The sequence below is a fragment of the Procambarus clarkii genome, chromosome 44 (genome assembly GCF_040958095.1).
Source record: "Procambarus clarkii isolate CNS0578487 chromosome 44, FALCON_Pclarkii_2.0, whole genome shotgun sequence".
Classification (NCBI taxonomy): Eukaryota; Metazoa; Arthropoda; class Malacostraca; order Decapoda; family Cambaridae; genus Procambarus; species Procambarus clarkii.
The window spans coordinates 17,694,923-17,714,431 of NC_091193.1; the positions used below are offsets into that span (position 1 = coordinate 17,694,923).

Genomic DNA, 19,509 nt, shown 5'->3' on the forward strand with positions numbered 1-19,509 from the left:
TGAGACTGAATTTTTTTTTTTAACCATGTCGTGGTACAGTTTACTTAAGGCGCTTCTGGGAACATCCTGTGCGTAGGTTCGAACCCTCATCAGAGCGCTTGTAGATTTGTTCATTTGATATATCACGCTGTTGTGATTTTTGTGTGTAGGGAAGAGGATTGAAGCACTAGAAAAGTTAGCTATGGTAGGTAGATGAAGTTAAGTGGGAAGTAAGTAATCATAAAAAGGTGCTAAGCAAGGGAGACTATGTGCAAAATGTAAGGAAACACAGCTTAGAAAAATAGAAGGGGAGGACATAGTTAGGAATAAAATCACCTTTAATGTTAGTAGCTGCACAAGTGAGGAGAAAGTAGCCGTGATAAACATTGCTAGACCTCTAAGAGGGAGTGTTCAAGGGGCACATTGCCCCAAGAGTGTAATATATTTTGTAATATGTACTATGTCATGAATATCAAATTAAGGATATGCATTTGTAATGTATATTATTATCTGTCTACTGTATACAATTGTGTGCCCCTTGAGAGACTTGAAGTAGATGAAATCGCTTAAGCTACTCTATCCTTTTGGGATGTATTTAATTATCTCGATAAACTTACTTGAACTTGAATATGTATTTATCTTTCCTGTCTCATGCCTGTCCCTTCCAGTGCATCATCCCACCAATTTCTTCTTAAAAATGGGAGAAAAAACTAGCATTTCCCAATTGGCTCAGGGAAACTGTCTAGTGCAAGACACATTGTAACTAAAGCAATGAAATTCCAAATCCAAAACATTTCTTTTACCATTCTTGATATATCCCAAAAAGTGGTTAACATTTTTTTTTAAATAGAAAGCTAGCTATAGTAAAAACAATTCTGATGCTTTAATTTCAAACAAGACTATCCTGTATATCATATGCACTAAGAAATGTGTTTGTGGTTTGTTGACGTTCCAATTATTCAGTACAACACAGGCACCCAATATGCAGAAAAATTCTTTTTCCCAAATACAAAAGATTTATCAACATAGGAGTAGTTAAAAGAAGTGTAAAACTAAACACAACATTCTGTATTAAGATTCTAAGATATTTAACACCCCTAACACTACTTAGAAACACTGCCAACTTAATCAGTCTGAATATCTGAATACTGTATCCCTCTTGTATGCAATACACTAAATAATGATATTCCACCTTATTTGTACTCTTTAATACAAGTGTCACACATCCACCATCAAAACAAATAATGAAACTTAAGTGCTACTCAAAGCAACAGCACTTAACACTAGTGAATCTTTTGGAAATATGGGAACATCTGCAATGCTGTATTTGCAATGATGGTATCCATTTCACAATCTCCTTTGAATGAATACTGCCTCACATAGGTATTGCCCAACATGACACAAACAAGACAGACAAAACTGCATGTACTATGAAATTGAATTAGACATATGTATCCTAGTCTTTATTGTTACAACCACACCATTACAAGAAACTAAAGCTAACATAGGAAGAAAGCACGAGTACAGTATAAGGAGTGGCGAGTTTATTTAGAACCAAAAACTGTATGTACAGACTGCACAAAGTGTCCACCAAACAGTGACTTGGTAAATACCAGAATTAAGCTGGGATATTGTTACTTCTGGCAGGTACCTTCAGGTAAGGAATCTTCCAACAATGAGCACTTAAATTGTAAACTTATGAAAAACACTAGAATGCATTCTGTAGCATTATATTCGTAAATGCCCAGCTAACAATGATTTAAAAGCAACTGGCACGAAATACCTGGATCTTTACAATTACTGTATTGTATAAGCATCAGGATATTAGAAGATATTTTCAAAGTACAGTATACCTAAACTTCATAAATTAGGTTACATTAAATATTGTATAGCACAGGAATTAATTTATATGAAAGGCTTATATTTAAAATATAATAATTACTTATAAGAGGATGAAATATTTGTGCTGGTTTACTTTGTTTTACGACTATATTTGGCACATACCGTGTTGCCTGATAAACATGACACACACACACCCTTGATCAGATTTTATCCAGAAATATTTATGAAATCAAAAGAAATACAGTAACAACTAACTAGGCAATGTTACACTGTACTGCACTGACAATATTCATTAGAGAACCGTGAGTGTTGCATTGAAACTTAGTAAATACTAACCTGAAAATTGATGCATAAACAAGAGCTTTAGACAGAGGAGGTGGAGTCGAGAAATTTACTACACGATGTCCGAGTGCAGTAAGAGTTTCAGTACATTTCTGATCATCCGATTTTAGCATATCCAACTTCTTTAGTGTGTTGATGGCTGAACTGATCAATCTACGTGAGGGAATACTGAGCCCTTCGGAGAGGAAACTCAACACACTTTCGTCTCCACAATGAGACTGAAAAAAATAAGGCAGTGTAGATGGTTTTGTGGGGAGGGGGATGCATGGTAGTCAGGGAAGTACAGTAGTAGGCAGGGAAGTAGAGTGGTGGGCAGCAGAAGGGAGTATGGTTGAGGGGAAGGAAATGAGATGGCTGTTGGTAAGGAGGGATGCGAGATGAATGGTGGTAATGAGGGATGTGAGGTAGCGAGTGGTATGAAAGGAGCAGTGGCTGTTAACTGGTGCACAATTTTACTCATAATACTCCCCCCCCCCCCCCCCCCATCATTTATTTGCAAGCAAATTCACATCCCACGTTTTATTTTTTTGTTATTTATATATGAGAGTTGTTACATTCTTGTAAAAACACTAGCATGCATAGCAATTTGGGCAGATTCTTAATCTGAATTTTTCCCCGGAATATGACCCCCCAAATTGTTTAACCACCAGGTACCCATTTACTGCTGGGTGAACAGAGGATACAGTTAAGGATTGATGCCCAATGCTACAGTTAAGGATTGGCGACCAGTGAATCCTCCCCAGCCAGGATACTAACCTAGGCCAAAGCGCTTGCGAAGCGCCGGGCGTGCTTTACCACTGCACCACGGGGACCATAGTTTGATGTTTATGTTATTGTAGAATTCTTATAAGTATTTATTATGTTAAAAATGTAGTACAAAAGTTGAATATCTGGGGCTGGAATATATTTCAGTTTGGCACATAACATTCAATGGAAAAATGACTGGTGTTTATAATATTTTTGATTGGACACTTTTCTGGTAATGTATTCTATTCGTAAAGAACTTGTTTTGCCGAGACAAGAATTTAAAACACCCTGGCTTTGAACGATTTGTGGAATACTTTTCAATTTTTCCCATATAACCTTACCTTTAATTTTGGCAATTTCACCATGTACAAGGTTTTCTAGTAATGTATCCCTCATGCTAATTAAGAAAACAGTGTGAACAAAAAACTTCACTATTACTTTTCTAGTTAAGATGGCTGTTATACTAACCTTACACTGAAGAATGACATGCTCCAGAGGAATTCTCATGATTTCTGGAACTGGAAATTGACTCATTTCTTGGTGAATACGAGTGGAGTAAAGATGAAAGACCTCACCAGGCTGAACTCTCCCAGCCCTACCAGCCCGCTGCTGACTATTTGCCTGAGATATCCAATGATTTCCAAGTACAGTCAAGTCTTTCTTACTGTTGTATCTGAGAAATGTTGTTATTATTTAATACCTTTTTTAACTGGTGCTTGATTTTTTAGTGTATGCTAATGGGACTAGACACCATGGAAGATATGTAACAGCGGCAATCAACAACTTAATAATATAAATGTTAATACTATATGTAATATATATTCTGAGTGACACAAACACTAAAGCAAGGATGTATTACTATAATATTTCAGTTTAAAAACTCAGGAAAGTGAGTTCTAACCACAATTTTTATGGTGGAGAGGCAATACCATTATCAGCTCTATTACACTTTTGATTGCAGATTTATGTAAATATACTTATATGGCAATAATACTGACAGGAGGAATTAAATTTTAATCTTATTAATCTGGGTAAATATTTCTTTCAGAATAGAAAATTAATACTGTATTAATACACGATTCATATGCTGTACTGTATGTTAAAAAATATCAAAACCTAAAACACAATGATAAACAGTAAAGTGGAATCTCAAACACAAATATTTCCCATCCAAAATATTTTTATCTGGCTATACAATATAACAAACATTAATGATTCATTTCAATCAACCTTACAAATTCAAAGCAAGTTTATCCTGGTTGAAAACAAAATTTAAATACTCACCTATATTCCTTATGAAACCCAGTGTCAACCACGAATACAACATCATTTATTGTCAAACTGGTTTCGGCCAGATTGGTAGCGAGTACCACTTTTCTCTTTCCTTCAGGCGGGTCTTCAAATATCATCTCTTGATCTTGCGAGCCGAGGCGAGAGTGAAGAGGCAATACACACAGTTTTTTCTTTAAATGTTCATCTTCTAGAAGTCTGGTTTGAATTAGAGAGATATCCTGCCATCCAGGAAGAAAACAGAGAATAGCTCCCGGAGGTCGTGATATTTCTATTCTCCGAATGACATCAACCACAAGGTCAACATTGACCATAGGACGAGTTTCGGGTTCCAAGAGAGCTTGTATATTATAGCGTCTAGAGTCAATCTTGAGTGTGTCTAAGGCATGAGGAAGGTAGTGTCTAGTGAGGGGATACAGTGTGCCAGGAACCTCTAGCAATGTGGTCTCAGCTTTACCAAAATATTGCTGCAGCTGCTCTGTGCTCAAGGAAGCACTCATTAGGATTAATCTTAAATTACTCTTACTTAGCAGCAGGCGGCGTAATACGATTAACAATAGATCTGTCTGCACTGAACGTTCATGAATTTCATCCAAAATAACATGTGATATGCCATCCAAATTAGGGTTGGAGTGAATATTCTGAAGCAGCATTCCTGTTGTGCAGAACATAATGCCACCCCGGTTCCGAAGGCGTTTGTATTCTAAACGTACATGATAGCCAACACTGTCACCCACCTGTAAAGACATTAATGTTAAAATAGCAAACTAAAACTAATGTAAGACATACTGTATTTTGCAGAAAAGCAAATCTTAGACATTAAGTTGATTTTAATCAGCATAAAATGGAAATACTGTATCTTTCAGTACCTGTACATTAGAAGTCCAAGAACAATTCTTGGGCTTCAACAAAAAATTAAAAAATTTAATATGTTAATTTTGGGACATACTATCTGGAAAGAAGTTTAACTATGTCGAACATTTGGTTAACTCAAATGAGGACGGGCCCCACATAATTAGGATTACCGAGTGTAAACTACTGGAGACAAAAATAAAATAAAAACGAATACACTTCAATTACTGTATCTGCACTCATTTATTTTGTCACTTCCAGGTATTATGAAAAGAAATACAACTTAGTAATGCTTACTTATCTACATATTTGATGACTTATTTCCTCACTTACTACTGTACTCTTCCTTAACCTTTGGACTGCGCTGGCCGAGAAAACTCGTTCGCCAGAAAATGCGCCAGCCGACATATGATTATGTTAGTGTATCACAATATTCGAAACTCCCATGCATACAAGGGGGCTCACATTTGCTTCCTCAGACCTCCAGTTAACTATTTCCCACCTTAAAAAACATCCCGAGTCCCTCACTTTCCTTTCATGGGCTTAGTAACGTGTTCTAGGTTACTAAGGCCTATGAAACGTTCCTAAGACCATGGTTTTAGGAACATGTAGGACAGCCATACTATGAGCCACTGAAAGTTTCACAGCAGCAAGTGAGTGATTATCATTACATATTTCAGGCAAAATGTGTGCTATGTGCAATTATAAGATTTATGTTTATATATATAGGCCTATATATATTTATATTAGTATGAATAAATACATGGTGTACATATATTTATGCACATAATATCTATATACTGTATGTATATTCTCAAAGTTATACATAATGAACACCATCTTTGACACAGATACAACTTATTAGAGCAAAAAAGCTAAATAAAGTTAGAAACATTGAAAATAAATCAACAATGTTATTCCCATGTGGCAACTCCCCTAATTTTTACCCCCCACAAAATGCAACTTCTCCAGGCAACTACGGCTAAACTACAAGAGATAGAGACTTTATACGTGAATTTTCGTGCTTCCTGGGTGCTAATTAACAATACAAAAAAGAACAAATACTGTTTTTGGAACAATTTATATTTGGCGCACCACGGGAATGTCATTATAAAAGGTGCACAGTGCAGGGGTTAAAGATTAGCAATATGAAAGCTCTTCCAAAAACAAACATGCAATTTTATCTGCGGATAAAAGTTTTAAATAGTGTTCACACCACGCTGACAAGTTTCTCCAACTAAAACAAGTTCTCATAGATTTATTGTGCAGTTAATCCCAAGTGACAACTTTCTTACAAGAATGTATTTTAAGAATAAAGTAGGAATCCAAATAAATATATTTTATTCAAAACGTCTACAATAGTTTGAAAAGCATATACTGTACAGTACAGTCAAGACTTGTTTAGTTGCTATTCATTACATCACAGCAATATACTCAGTAATGCAAAAATTGTGAGGCGATATTGGATTACATACAGTGCTTCCCCAGAGAGGGCCGCAGTGAAATCCAGATCACTAGGGGAAAGTAATTTCTTATAAATGATTTTTCTCACTTTTATATAGTTTTGTGAAGGTCAAGACTTTAGGTGAGTAGAAGTGCAGAAATGTTATTCTGAGGATGGTCATAAAACTATATCTTCTAAATTATTAACTGGAACAATTCCCAAAATGAATCCCATTGATTCCAATTGGTGAATTTTATCAAAGTTTTAAGCATGAGAAAAAAGTGGATGAGTATGGTTTGAAAAAGATCTTATGGGTAATTTTAATTTTGAGTGTAGTTCTGAACATTGAACTGTACCTCCATAAATACTGTTTTTACCGGGTTAATAACAAAAGTTTATACAAAATCTCAACACAGAAATAGTTTGGGGTGTGGAAAAGTTAATGGACCCATTTAGTAAAATATCGAAGGGCTGGTTTTTGTTTTGGAAGTGGCAAGTTTTGATATATATTTAGTGGGAGTTTGAATTTGCCTAAGTGGAGATGCCAGAAATGTTATTCTGGCAATGATAATGAAACCATATCTCTATTTATTGCAACAAGTTCCCAAGAAAATACCTTCTTGTCCTAACCATTGAAGATAAAAAAGTTTTGACTTTAGTGACTAGTTTCAGGACACCATACTACTTACACCGCACAGTATACAGTATTACTCGGGTCTTGCTTTAACATTCATCTTACCTTTTCACCTCTTTCTTTTGCAACTCGTTTTGCCAAAGATATTGCAGAAATGCGCCTGGGTTGTGTAATTAGAATATTGCACTCGCAACCTCTGTCTTCTTTTATCCATTGATCCAGTATCATTTGTGGAACCTAGAAATAAACAACCACAAATTAGGTGTTGATTTTAGATTTAAAGCTTATTTCTGAGCAAGCAACTGGAGTGCTTGATTGACCACCTAGTTGCTCCCTCTACCCATCACCATGTGAGAGCAGAGGCTGTGTATACGGCGATGCCTGGGGAATCCCATCTAGCATACCAAGGCTCACTCAGAAAGGCATAGTGTAAGCTAAGACAAACAGTAAGGAAATGCACACAACTGAGTAGCCTGCTTAGTAATGAGCTTTTAATTTACAGTCAATGCCTGAAATACAGTACATAATTAGTGATCTTGTTAACAATTAAAGCCTCAATGTCATGAATACAAAGTCTAATATACCCCCCTGGGTATTTTTTTTTTATAAATATGCTGTAAATATTATATTAAAATTATTCTTAAAACCCTACAATAAATACCATTCAAATGATGATGGACACGACAAAGCATGAGAGTTTGTAACACATTAAACAACTGCTGTAATGGGTGAACAACTTTAGTTACCAAAACCAATGATCTCATCATGAAATGAACACACTATAACAAACCTGTGTACTCTTGCCACAGCCAGTGTCACCAGCAACAATCACTATTCTCTTCTCATCTAGCGCTCTCTCCAAATCCGCCCTGCAAGACCACATATGTATAGTACAATACTTCAAAACAAAAATCATGTATGCAAGATAATTATTCCCTTGCTATATCAATCATTATATTTTCTGGAATGTACTGTATACCAATACAAGGCAGCTGTAAAAAAAAACAAAAAAAACTCAGAGGGCTGCAAAACAAATGTCTTGTCTTTTTTTTTTTTTTTAGGTTGTTTAGCAAATCTAAAGCAGCCGACTCTCTATCACCAGCTCACTCTCTCTCATGACAGAACACCATAATATAATGTATCTAAATAACAGAACAGTAGCCAAAATATTTAGACCTAGGATTACCACCTTGGTAGTGACTAAGCAATACTGTAATTTTAATTATAATGCAGCATCATCATCCATCAATATCTCAATTACATGAGGAAGGCATCAAGCAGGAGACAGAGTGACTCACACACTGACAGGTGGTTTTAGATATTAAAAACCAAAGATATCACTTGTACATTAATTATATCATTCACAGTATACTATAATTACATACAAACAGACAGAAGGCATATGTAATGGTGTTTGTTGGTGAGATAAGGACGGCTCTGAACAAAGCATGCAGATGTCTCACAACGGAAAGATGATATTCTGGAGAAATGTAACAATTTTGCGCCAAGAATGTAAATACAGTATTTATAAATCTATTTGCATATCTATTATATAACTTATAAATTTTTATTTGTCTATATGTATTTCTAATAACTTATAAAACTACAGCCGATTGCATGGATTTGTCATCATTTCTTTTTCCAAAGCTTGCTGGGTTTCTTTTAAGTTCTATTATTTTCTTTCTATAATACTATGGATATTATTTATGAAGAAGCTGTCAGGATTTTAACCTTCACATTGTCAATCAGGTAGCTAAACATAATGTTCTTTCAGAATTTAAGAATTTAACAAATTTCTTTGACATCCTTTGTGTAAGAACCTGCGATTTTAACTATAGGGTATATACTGGTGGTTTTTATAAATTAAATTGACATACATTGACAAGTATTTTGGATTTCTTTCTATCTACTGTATACATTTCTACTGCTTTCTTCAGCTTGGGTAGCATGCAAGCTGGCTTGGGTCAGTAAATCATAGGGTAAGCGAGGTGCTCCAGACAGCGAGTTGATCCCAGCAGCCCAGCAGATAGATGGTGAAAACCCTTGTTTGGGAGCTACTTGTGATCATACACAAGAGCTAAAGAGGGCTTTGACTTTTAGAAAGTCTGACTTTCTGATGGCCATTTCCAAGCTGGATTGAGTACAGCATTCTCCAATGAATCCATCAGGACATTATTACTACAGGGATGCTTAGCAATTCCCTTTGGTATTTTGAATTTTGCACCTGCTGACTGCATGATCCTTGTACAAGAACATAGTGAATTCTTTCATGAGAGAGCAGTCGAATGTTAGAACCAGAAAAGTGATGCTAGTGATATTAGGGAGAAAATATTTATTAAAAACTCAATCGGGCAATGCAAGTAAATCCTCTAAGAGGTCCTAAGGCTTCTAATGAATCCCAGTCAGGGTTTCACACACTGCCCCCCCCAATGCACTCTGGCGGTGGTCTAGGAGTTCTAACCTTCCCTCCCCCCAACGCTTCTCTTCAAATGAACAAAGCAATCACAGTAACGTGATGTATCAATGAGAAAATCAGTAGGAGCTGTGAGGGGTACCCAGAGTGCAGGATGGAATTATCCTCATGGCTCATACTGATTTTCTCTAAGGAAAATGTTGAAAACAAAAACAAACAGGCAAGATTTCTAGCCACACTATATTGAACCTTAATGAAATCTAATAAATCTTTCAGATTAGTTACATAATTTCTCACCCCTAATCCATTCCTAAATCCTTCTCACAAACACAGATTTCCTCACTAGCACCTACATTTCACTTAGAAGGATTTAATTAAATTACTTTAAATTGTCTTGCCTTACCTTACTAAGGCTTACTAAGGTAAGAAACCTTACCAAATTAGATTAAAAAAAGTGCCAACTAATAAAAAAAAACAGAGTTTGGACAACTTTAAAGAAAAGAGCTAACAGCAGTAGCAGTGATGTTCCTAGTAATGAAGCATGTGGTTAAAATTAATAATAGCAGCAGAATGTCCTTTTAGTGATAGGGAGCCGGTCGGCCGAGCGGACAGCACATTGGACTTGTGATCCTGTGGTCCTGGGTTCGATCCCAGGCGCCGGCGAGAAACAATGGGCAGAGTTTCTTTCACCCTATGCCCCTGTTACCTAGCAGTAAATAGGTACCTGGGAGTTAGACAGCTGTCACGGGCTGCTTCCTGGGGGTGGAGGCCTGGTCGAGGACCGGGCCGCGGAGACACTAAAAAAAGCCCCGAAATCATCTCAAGATAACCTCAAGATAGTGAAGTTTGAGAAGTGGAAAGAGCTTGAACAATACTAGTACAGTAGTGCTCACCTGTAATTGAGCATGGGAAGAGGCGGAGAAGTCTTATCTCTGATACTTTGATTTCTCAGTCTGTTAACGAGCTTTTGATGAAGTTCTCTGTTACGGTAATCCGAATCATCCCTGCTACCAGAGAACTCTCGACCAGTAAGTAAATCTACTGTATTCAGATTATTGTTTTCCTCCAAGCTTAAGGACACTGCAGCCATTTCTGAGATGAGGCATTAACAAAGGGCATATAAATAGTGTTGGAAAAAAAAATTAGTCAGACTTACACACACAAAAATATTGATAAAAATTGGTTTTCAATTTGAGAATTGCTAAAACAATCTACCGGGTGGCACCAATGAGGTCAGTACTGTACCGTAGAAAGTTTTAGAAATAGGCTGGATAAATACAAAATGAAAATAGGTGGTGTAAACAAGACCTGCCTTGCATGAGTCAGAAGGCTTACTATAGTGTTCGCTTCACAAACAAAACAAAGTTTAAGGCTATGTGTAATTTTGGAGTTTTACCAAATGCTGTATTAGTAGAAAAAACAGCAAAAATAACCTTAGACATATACTGCAGTATTACAGTCAGTCCTGAAGGCCAGGGGCCAGATTCACGAAGCAGTTATGGAAGCACTGACGAACGTGTACATCTTTCCTCCATCTTTAACGGCTTTGTTTACATTTATTAAACAGTTTACAAGCATGAATACTTCCCAATCAACTATTGTTATTGTTATAAACAGCCTCCTGGTGCTTTGGAGCTCATTAACTTTATTAATTGTAAACAAAGCTGCCAAAGATTGATAAAAGATGCACAGGTTCGTAAGTGCTTGCGTAACTGCTTCGTGAATCTGGCCCCAGATGTCTGGACACGTTACAGAATGTGGAAACTATTTTGGAGGTATTTGGTAAAATTTGTTTTCACAATGAACAGCTGTTTTTCTATCAAGCACGTTCTACTGCTCATCACAGTAAAAGAGTTAAAACATTGACAAATAACCACAAGGGTGTGCTGTGGTGACATGATTAAAGTAGAAATTAGAGCCAAATAAAATGCAAGAATACAGATGAAAATAAGCACTGTACCATGTGATTAGTCAACAAGATAGAAACTGGTTGTGTAATTATGTTTTTCTGTACAGAGTACTGTAGAAAGAAATTTCACCATACTGTATTTTGAAAAGGCAGATGAATATAATTTAATTTATAAACCAAATATTAAAATACTGAACATAGCTTTACATAAAAAAATTAGGACTATACAGTACTGTACCTTCATCATTCTCGAAGAGGCCACGTGCTCGAGATCCAATGTCGTTCTCCGATTTTTCCTTGGTAGGTGGTAATACACACTGAGATATACTTAAGACTTCTTGACCCATGAGTGGTCTCACCACCTAGAATTTAAATTGATTAAGATACTCAACATTCAGGAACTCACAAGTTGTAAAATAATGACCAATTACAACAAAGCTTGGAGTAAACTGGAGTAAATCACAACTTGGGGCAAAAAAACAACAAAAATAAGCCAAGCTATTATTCTAATATACAAACCACCAGATGCGATGGCTGAGGAATTCACAGAACAGATAAACAAAATAATCGATAATCTAACAAACGAAATACCAGATATTTTCCTTGGAGACTTCGACCTACCCAGTCTAAGTTATAAATAGTGAATTCATTTTATAAATAGTGAATTTTATAATAGTGAGTTATAAATAGTGGAAATGGGTTCTGGAACATAGGTGTTTGTGCTGGACACGTATAAGGGCATATTTGGTCACTACATCACCTTGGTGTATGGATGCAATTAGTTATGTTTACTAGTCATGCTAGATGCATGGCTAGATTGAATCTCAAATTCTATTTTGCTTCAGTCAGTGACTTTCCTTGCCCTTCCTTGTCTTACAAGTAGAAAATGCTTAGGGTATGCCATGAACAGGTATGTTGTCCACTAGGCCTCTTCTGCACACTGTGGTCCAGGGTGTATGTTCTAGGATCTATTGCTCACTACTGCTAATTCTTTGCTTTCGTCTTGCTAAGCCATGATGACAATATGAGTATTAACAAAATTGTGCTTGGTGCAGTTTTGCAAGGTGCAGTAAAGCACTATTTTTTAACCCAGATGTTCATTCTTACTGCCTAAATGGTGATAGTTTTCACATGCAAATGTTTAATGAAGGAAAAAAATTTCAGTGGCTGAGAGCCATGTCCTAAACCTTAACTGTCGACATCAGCTAGCCCCACTTGAAAGAGGAAAAGTGGACCTTTCTTCCCCAGCAAGAGCTGAAGGCTCTTATGAAAGAATATAGAATATAGGAAAGAATATAAGGTAACTCAGGACAGGAAATCTAGAAGTGTGTGTGTGTGTGGGGGGGGGGGGCAGTTAGCTGAGCCCTCCTCTGGCAATCACAAATGATGCCACAGGAAGGTTAAGAGAGGCTCAGGAATTTTATGAATTGGATCTCTTGCTGGTCCTACTAGAGTGGACTGATCATTCATACAACCACTAATGCCCCTGCAAGGAGTGCTTGAAACATTCTTTGTAGCACCAGTGACAATGCCTGACTATGCATGATTCTATTTTTTGAATACAGATAAATAGAATAATCTTGATTTAGGGCATATGAATAAGATAGTTCAGAAAAGTCATGTCTAAATGGAATACCAAATGTAATGGTAGGTCTACCTGTAATTAGTCACGTCAAGCAGGCCCTCACTACATAATTTTAGACTAATTTGAGAGAACATGGCACATAGTGCATACCTGGATGGGGGTTTAAAGAGTTCTTTTACTCCCCAAGCCCGGCCTGAGGCCAGGCCTACATATCTACTACAGCCTGGTTTTTCCGGCACTCCTTACAGGACCAAGAGAAACATTGCATACTGTATATTGTAACCTAGTATGGCTCAAAAATTAAAAAAAATTATTTCTAGTTTGGCATGTGTGTAATTGTAATATGGATGTAGGGGGTGGTGTTAATACATTTAATTCAACAATTAAATAAAAATTATGATCAATACAATTTTGTTCATAAAATAGGCAAAATTGTTTAAATTTTATAACAGGATATTAGCTAACCTTATCAAAGTCATCTAACAAGTCGCAGCCTTCATCTACGAGGGAGGCAGGCAATGAAATCAATGGGGGAAGATTTAATTTCTGAAGCAATTTATTTTTTTCTTCATGCGAAATTGTTATTGGGTAACCATGTTCATCGATGCACTTATCTGAAAATTAGATATATACAATATTTTAAAATCCACCTACAGTATACATTTATATTTTCACTGAATAAGACAAACATATTTAATACAGTATTCACATTGGTTTTTATTGATAATTCTTAAAAATATGCCAGGATGGAACAAAAATAACTTTTGCCAGACTTTTTCTATAAAATATTAAATTCACCATACTTGCCTTTGTAAAGCATTTCAGCAGCCTTTACCAGGGCAGCCAATTCTGCATTACTTTTATTAACCCCATAGCCATAAAAGGTGACATGCTTAGGCCAATTAATTGTGAAAGAACACTGAAATACTAACTGATGATTGACTCTTCCAACTGCTGATGTAGTTTGTTCACACCTGTTGAAAAGTCATATTTTAATATCAAATCTTACAGTATCAGATACAAGAACCGAGACTGTCTTCTACAACATTAGATATAAGCCTTTCTTCAAGCATATGCAATTTTTTTGTCATTAGAGTCTAGCCATGTAACACTGTCCTGGTGTTTCAATGGCTCCTAGCTTAAGATAAAGTAACTAGCTCAGGAAAGGACAAACATTCCAACCTGGATTTCAAATTCTTCTTAAATCTGAATCAAATCTGGAACTAAATACAGAAGTCAGTATTTTGAAGGGGCTGCTATACAATACAATACACTACAGTATGAGTTATAAACAAAATAAAAATAAAGATACAGTACTGTAGTGTACATTACATTATAGAGGCACTGAAATCAATAAATCCACATTATGTAGGGCCTCTAGTAATCATGTTTAATATATACAGTATATATAATGGTCAAGTACAGTATACATGAGAAAAAATTAAATATATTAAAAAAAAACTATAGTTACCTGTATATTGGGTTAAGGTTACTCGAGAGGTTTTGGAACATGTTCTTAATAGTTGATTTAACTTGGGGAAATAGTTGTAGAACTTCGTGCTTTTGCTCTGAAAAAATAAACTTATTTAATTTTATCATATACAGTATTATGCAGACCAACAAAAAAAATCTACATGTGTTAACTAGTTATCTTTCAGTCACATAAGGGTGATACAAACAGGGTGGCTGTAACAATTTTTCTCATTTTTTCACGATCTTCTCCCTCTATCCTTCTTCATATTTCTACATTACTTATTTCTCATCTCCACCTTCACACTATCTCTCCCCTCCCATTAACTCCACTCCCCTCTCTGTCACTCCTCCCTTCATTTACTTCTACTCACTCTCCCCTTCTCCCTGATTTTCATGCCTCTTTCATCACCATCATCTTACCTCAAGCATTTCTTTTCCACATTAAACTAAAAAAACACATACGTTACACACACATACTGTACACACGGAGGATTAGTACTGTATATAAATAAACTCAAAATAAGACTGTATTCCTTACTTTGAACATAGTGTGTATCTGCCATCACAAGTTGTTGTAGCTGCTTTTGTGGAAGGTGTGACTGAATTCTAGACGGTCCATCTGGAAAAAAAAAATTCAATGTTGAAAAATTGGGATGCAGTGGTACCTCCTTTACAAGTCACTCCTGCTATGCCAACCTGGACTTTCAAAAGGGACAGCCAGTCATATGAAAAGCTAACAAATAGGGTCAAGACAACATGGAAACTATTTTTCTGAGTGTCTAAGGGTGAAAGAAGGAAGGAAATTATCAGGAGAACATGCCAAGCCATTACAACTACAGTATATAGCACTTTGATAGGATTAGGATAAGGATTTGAAATGGGACGGGGGAAAGGAATGGTGCTCAAACACTAACAGTTGGGGATTGAACACCGACCTGCATGAAGCGAGTGTCATTCTACCGTCCAGCCCAAGTGGTTGGGCTGAGGGTGTAATAATACACCTTCAGATACTGGTACCACAGAACTTTTCAAACATCTCTACATGGTCATACAAAAAATAATGTGAAGATGTCTCTCTTCTGTCATGTTAAGGATTCTGGTCATCCTATCGATTGGTCTTCTGAAATAATCTTTCCTGCCTCTACTCTTCAGAGACGCTGTCTTGTTGAATCAGCTCTGATACACAACCTATCCAACATGAATCTTAGTCCTGGCTTTTTTTTTTCTTTACACACACATACACCCAGGAAACAACTCGTAACAGCTGTAACTCCCAGGTACGGTACCTATATACTGCTAGGTAACAGGAGCATCAGGGTGAAAGAATCTCTGCCCATTTTTGTTTCCGCCAGCGCCAGGAATCGAACCCCGAACCTCAGGACTACGTATCCAGCATGCTGTCCACTCAGCCACCAGCACCCACAACTAGGTGAATACAACCTACCCAACATGAACCTTAGTCCTGGCTTTGTTGCTGTTGACTTTCCCCTTTCACAGTACCATACATATTCAAATGTTCTAAACTTTCTAACAAACATGACCTAACATAAGCCTTCCCTTCCTTTTTTGCTTTGTTTTCTTTCTCTTATGTTCCCATTCTTACTCCTATTATCCCCTTACCCCCTTTATTTCACCTATCCCTTCCGGACCTTTTGTCGTGCTCTTACCTTCCTCTAAGGTTTCCTCCTCCTAACCTCTCTCTCTCACCTTACTTATATCCGCGCCTCCCTTCGTCTCATCACAGTCGACTTGATAATGGTCCAGGATCGACCGAAATGTCGTCTTTTCATCTTCTAGTGTGTGGTTTGGTGAACATAAGATGGTTCATCAAAAGATTTTAAAAACTAGCAGACCTAACCGTAAATAGTTTAACAAATTAGAAAAAGTTATGGGCAAAATATCCTAGTGCAATTTAACTATTTAATACCAGCGAAGGATTATATTAAAACAGCAAATATAAAACTACATAAAACGATAGCATGCTTATATCTATACTTGAATACCCAGGAAGGAGAAATGGTTGGGCACTCAATGCACCTGTTCACCTAACAGTAAACAGAAACCTGGAACACTTGCGCATTACTGGTTTTCTTTATTATATAACTTAGTACCTATATACATACAGTACTACTGTACTTCTGAAATATGTTCTTGTGTATATTTTATGAATGCCAATTATTATTGTAGTTAGGCAACTGTTGTGTAGTTGCAACCTGGGGAAGGTCAGTAGTTTGACCTTAGAGACCACCTTCAAGAAGACATACCTCTGAACAAAGTTCAACACCAGGCGACTAAAATCATCCCAGAATTAAATTGACTCATACCAGTAACGACTGAGGGCCTCAGGGAGGGCTGCAAGCCATATATATCAGGGATGGTCTCATTCAAACTTAAAATGCTGAACAAATTAGAGGATATTGACCCTAAACAAACTTCTTCGAAAGGTCAGATGTAGCACGAACAAGGAGCAACGATTTCAAGCCACAATGCAGAATAGAAAAGATACTATACTTCCCCCCATACTTATAAACCCATGGAACCACCTACTGCCAGAGATGTAAGCACCAAAATACTGAAGAGTTTTAGAATCCAGCTCAACAAAATCATCAGGACAAATGGGGTAACCTTCGACAAGACGCCGGCATCCAGTCCTCATAAGAGGCCACCAGATATAATGGCCCTCGGGATAAATATCCCCCGACAAAATAAATAATTATTAATCGTTTATCACATGCCAACACCGATAATACCCCCCACCATACAATAAAGAATATTAGTTACGTTTAGCCTTGGCGTCTGATAATGGTGACGTTTTAATATGCCTGCATTTTGAAGCCCAATAATTGCCTTCTGACAAGACGAACAACTGATATACGCCACACCTCGCTTGTGTTAACTTCACCAGTCTCTCTAACACGAACATCGTTGCATAATTTAATTGTTTGTGTTCTTATCTATCACATGGGGCCTGAGGAGCCACCCTGATGGTAAGAGAGCTGGGGGCAGACTGACCAGCTACGAGCAGCGTTGCCAAGGTTCAAATTGCGGAAAGTAGCGAGCTGACGGTCGAAAAGTAGCGAATTTGTAATAAGAGCAGCCCATTTTTTTTTTTTTTAGTGACTGATACGGATTTCAAATATATTTTGATATATAGAGTAAACTACACGATGTTAATTGTTTTATTATTATTATTTCTGCACACACACACATTATGTGTGTGTGGAGTTTATATATTATATATATATATATATATATATATATATATTATATATATATTATATATATATATATATATATATATATATATATATATATATATATATATATATATATATATATGTCGTACCTAGTAGCCAGAACTCACTTTTTGGCATACTATTCTAGGCCCGATTTGCCTAATAAGCCAAGTTTTCCTGAATTAATATATTTTTTCTAATTTTTTTCTTATGAAATGATAAAGCTACCCATTTCATTATGTATGAGGTCAATTTTTTTTATTGTAGTTAAAATTAACGTAGATATATGACCGAACCTAACCAACCCTACCTAACCTAACCTAACCTATATTTATAGGTAAGGTTAGGTTAGGTAGCCAAAAAAGCTAGGTTAGGTTAGGTTAGGTAGGTTAGGTAGACGAAAAAACATTAATTCATGAAAACTTGGCTTATTAGGCAAATCGGGCCTTGAATAGTAGGCTGAGAAGTGCGTTCTGGCTATTAGGTACGACATATATATATATATATATATATATATATATATATATATATATATATATATATATATATATTAAAAAAATAATAGGATAAGTTACAAATATTTATTGTATGAAGCATAATGGGTGTGGAGTCCTACGTCTACACAGTTTTGTAGATTATCATCCGGAATCCGGCCCCAGGGGCTGCAGGTCGTGTAACTTTTTGCACATCCTAGTCCATGGGTTAAGGTGCACATCTGTGGTTATCCACAACATTGGTTCGATCGTGCTGTCCTGCTCTAAAGATTATATCATTGATTTATCACATTGTGTACAATATCTTTATACATTTAATATTTTTTATGTTCGACATACAATACTGTTTATTTATTTATTTATTTATGCATATACAAGAATGTACATAAGGAATGTGAGGATACAAATATGGTAATTACAGTCTTGTAAAGCCACTAGCACGCGCAGCGTTTCGGGCAGGTCCTTAATCTAAGAAAATTTTAAGGAGGTAAATACTTGCAAAATTTATAGACAAAAAAATGATAACAGATTACATGAAATGAAAAAAAAAAAAAAAAAAAAAAAAAAGATGAGAGAAAATTGTAGGTACAGTATATTAAAGCACATAGGTAGCTAAGATTGATTGCAATGACAGCTTAAAATGGTAGTTGACAACAAATTGGTAGGCACAATACAGCAGAAACAATATAAGATTGATTGCAATGACAGCTTGAGTGGTAGTTGACAAAAATTGGTAGTCACAATACAGCATATGGCTAGCACATAAAAGAAGACAGCAATGAACACAATGATAAGGTTGTTTGATATTACATAAAAATTAGGAGATTGGGTAACACTAGGTACAGAGCAAATTTAAAGCTCAGTGTAGGAAACTAAGAAGATGAAGTTAGGTACTTTTTGGTTTTGCTTTTAAATAAGGCAAAAGTTTTACAGTTTTTCAATTCACTAGGGAGTGAGTTCCATAGACTAGGTCCCTTAATTTGCATAGAGTGTTTACACAGATTAAGTTTGACCCTGGGGATATCAAAGAGATATTTATTTCTGGTGTGGTGATAATGGGTCCTATTACATCTGTCCAGGGAGAGTTTCAGAGCATGGTTTGCATTTAAGAACAGGGTTTTGTAAATGTAGTTGACAAGAGAATGTGTGGAGGGAGTTAATATTTAGCAAGTTTAGGGATTTAAACAAGGGAGCTGAGTGTTGTCTGAAAGCAGAATTAGTTATAATTCTGATAGCAGATTTTTGCTGTGTGATGATGGGCTTAAGGTG

The 19,509-nt window shown here is 36.3% G+C and overlaps 1 protein-coding gene across 1 annotated transcript in view; it reads right to left on the reverse strand.

Moving 5' to 3' along the window:
* LOC123745387 (ATP-dependent RNA helicase DHX30) overlaps window positions 1–17,532 on the reverse strand; it is a 22,694-nt gene extending 5,162 nt beyond the window's left edge. The window contains exons 1-12 of the mRNA XM_045725890.2: window positions 17,292–17,532; window positions 15,049–15,129; window positions 14,509–14,605; window positions 13,845–14,011; window positions 13,503–13,651; window positions 11,691–11,814; window positions 10,437–10,635; window positions 7,921–7,999; window positions 7,236–7,367; window positions 4,195–4,937; window positions 3,379–3,583; window positions 2,158–2,381 (exon numbers count right to left, since the gene is read on the reverse strand). Of these exons, the coding sequence (XP_045581846.2) occupies window positions 2,158–2,381; window positions 3,379–3,583; window positions 4,195–4,937; window positions 7,236–7,367; window positions 7,921–7,999; window positions 10,437–10,635; window positions 11,691–11,814; window positions 13,503–13,651; window positions 13,845–14,011; window positions 14,509–14,605; window positions 15,049–15,129; window positions 17,292–17,433 (2,342 nt within the window). The 5' untranslated portion in view covers window positions 17,434–17,532. The remainder of the gene's footprint in view (window positions 1–2,157; window positions 2,382–3,378; window positions 3,584–4,194; window positions 4,938–7,235; window positions 7,368–7,920; window positions 8,000–10,436; window positions 10,636–11,690; window positions 11,815–13,502; window positions 13,652–13,844; window positions 14,012–14,508; window positions 14,606–15,048; window positions 15,130–17,291) is intronic.
* Between the last annotated feature and the right edge of the window lie 1,977 nt (window positions 17,533–19,509).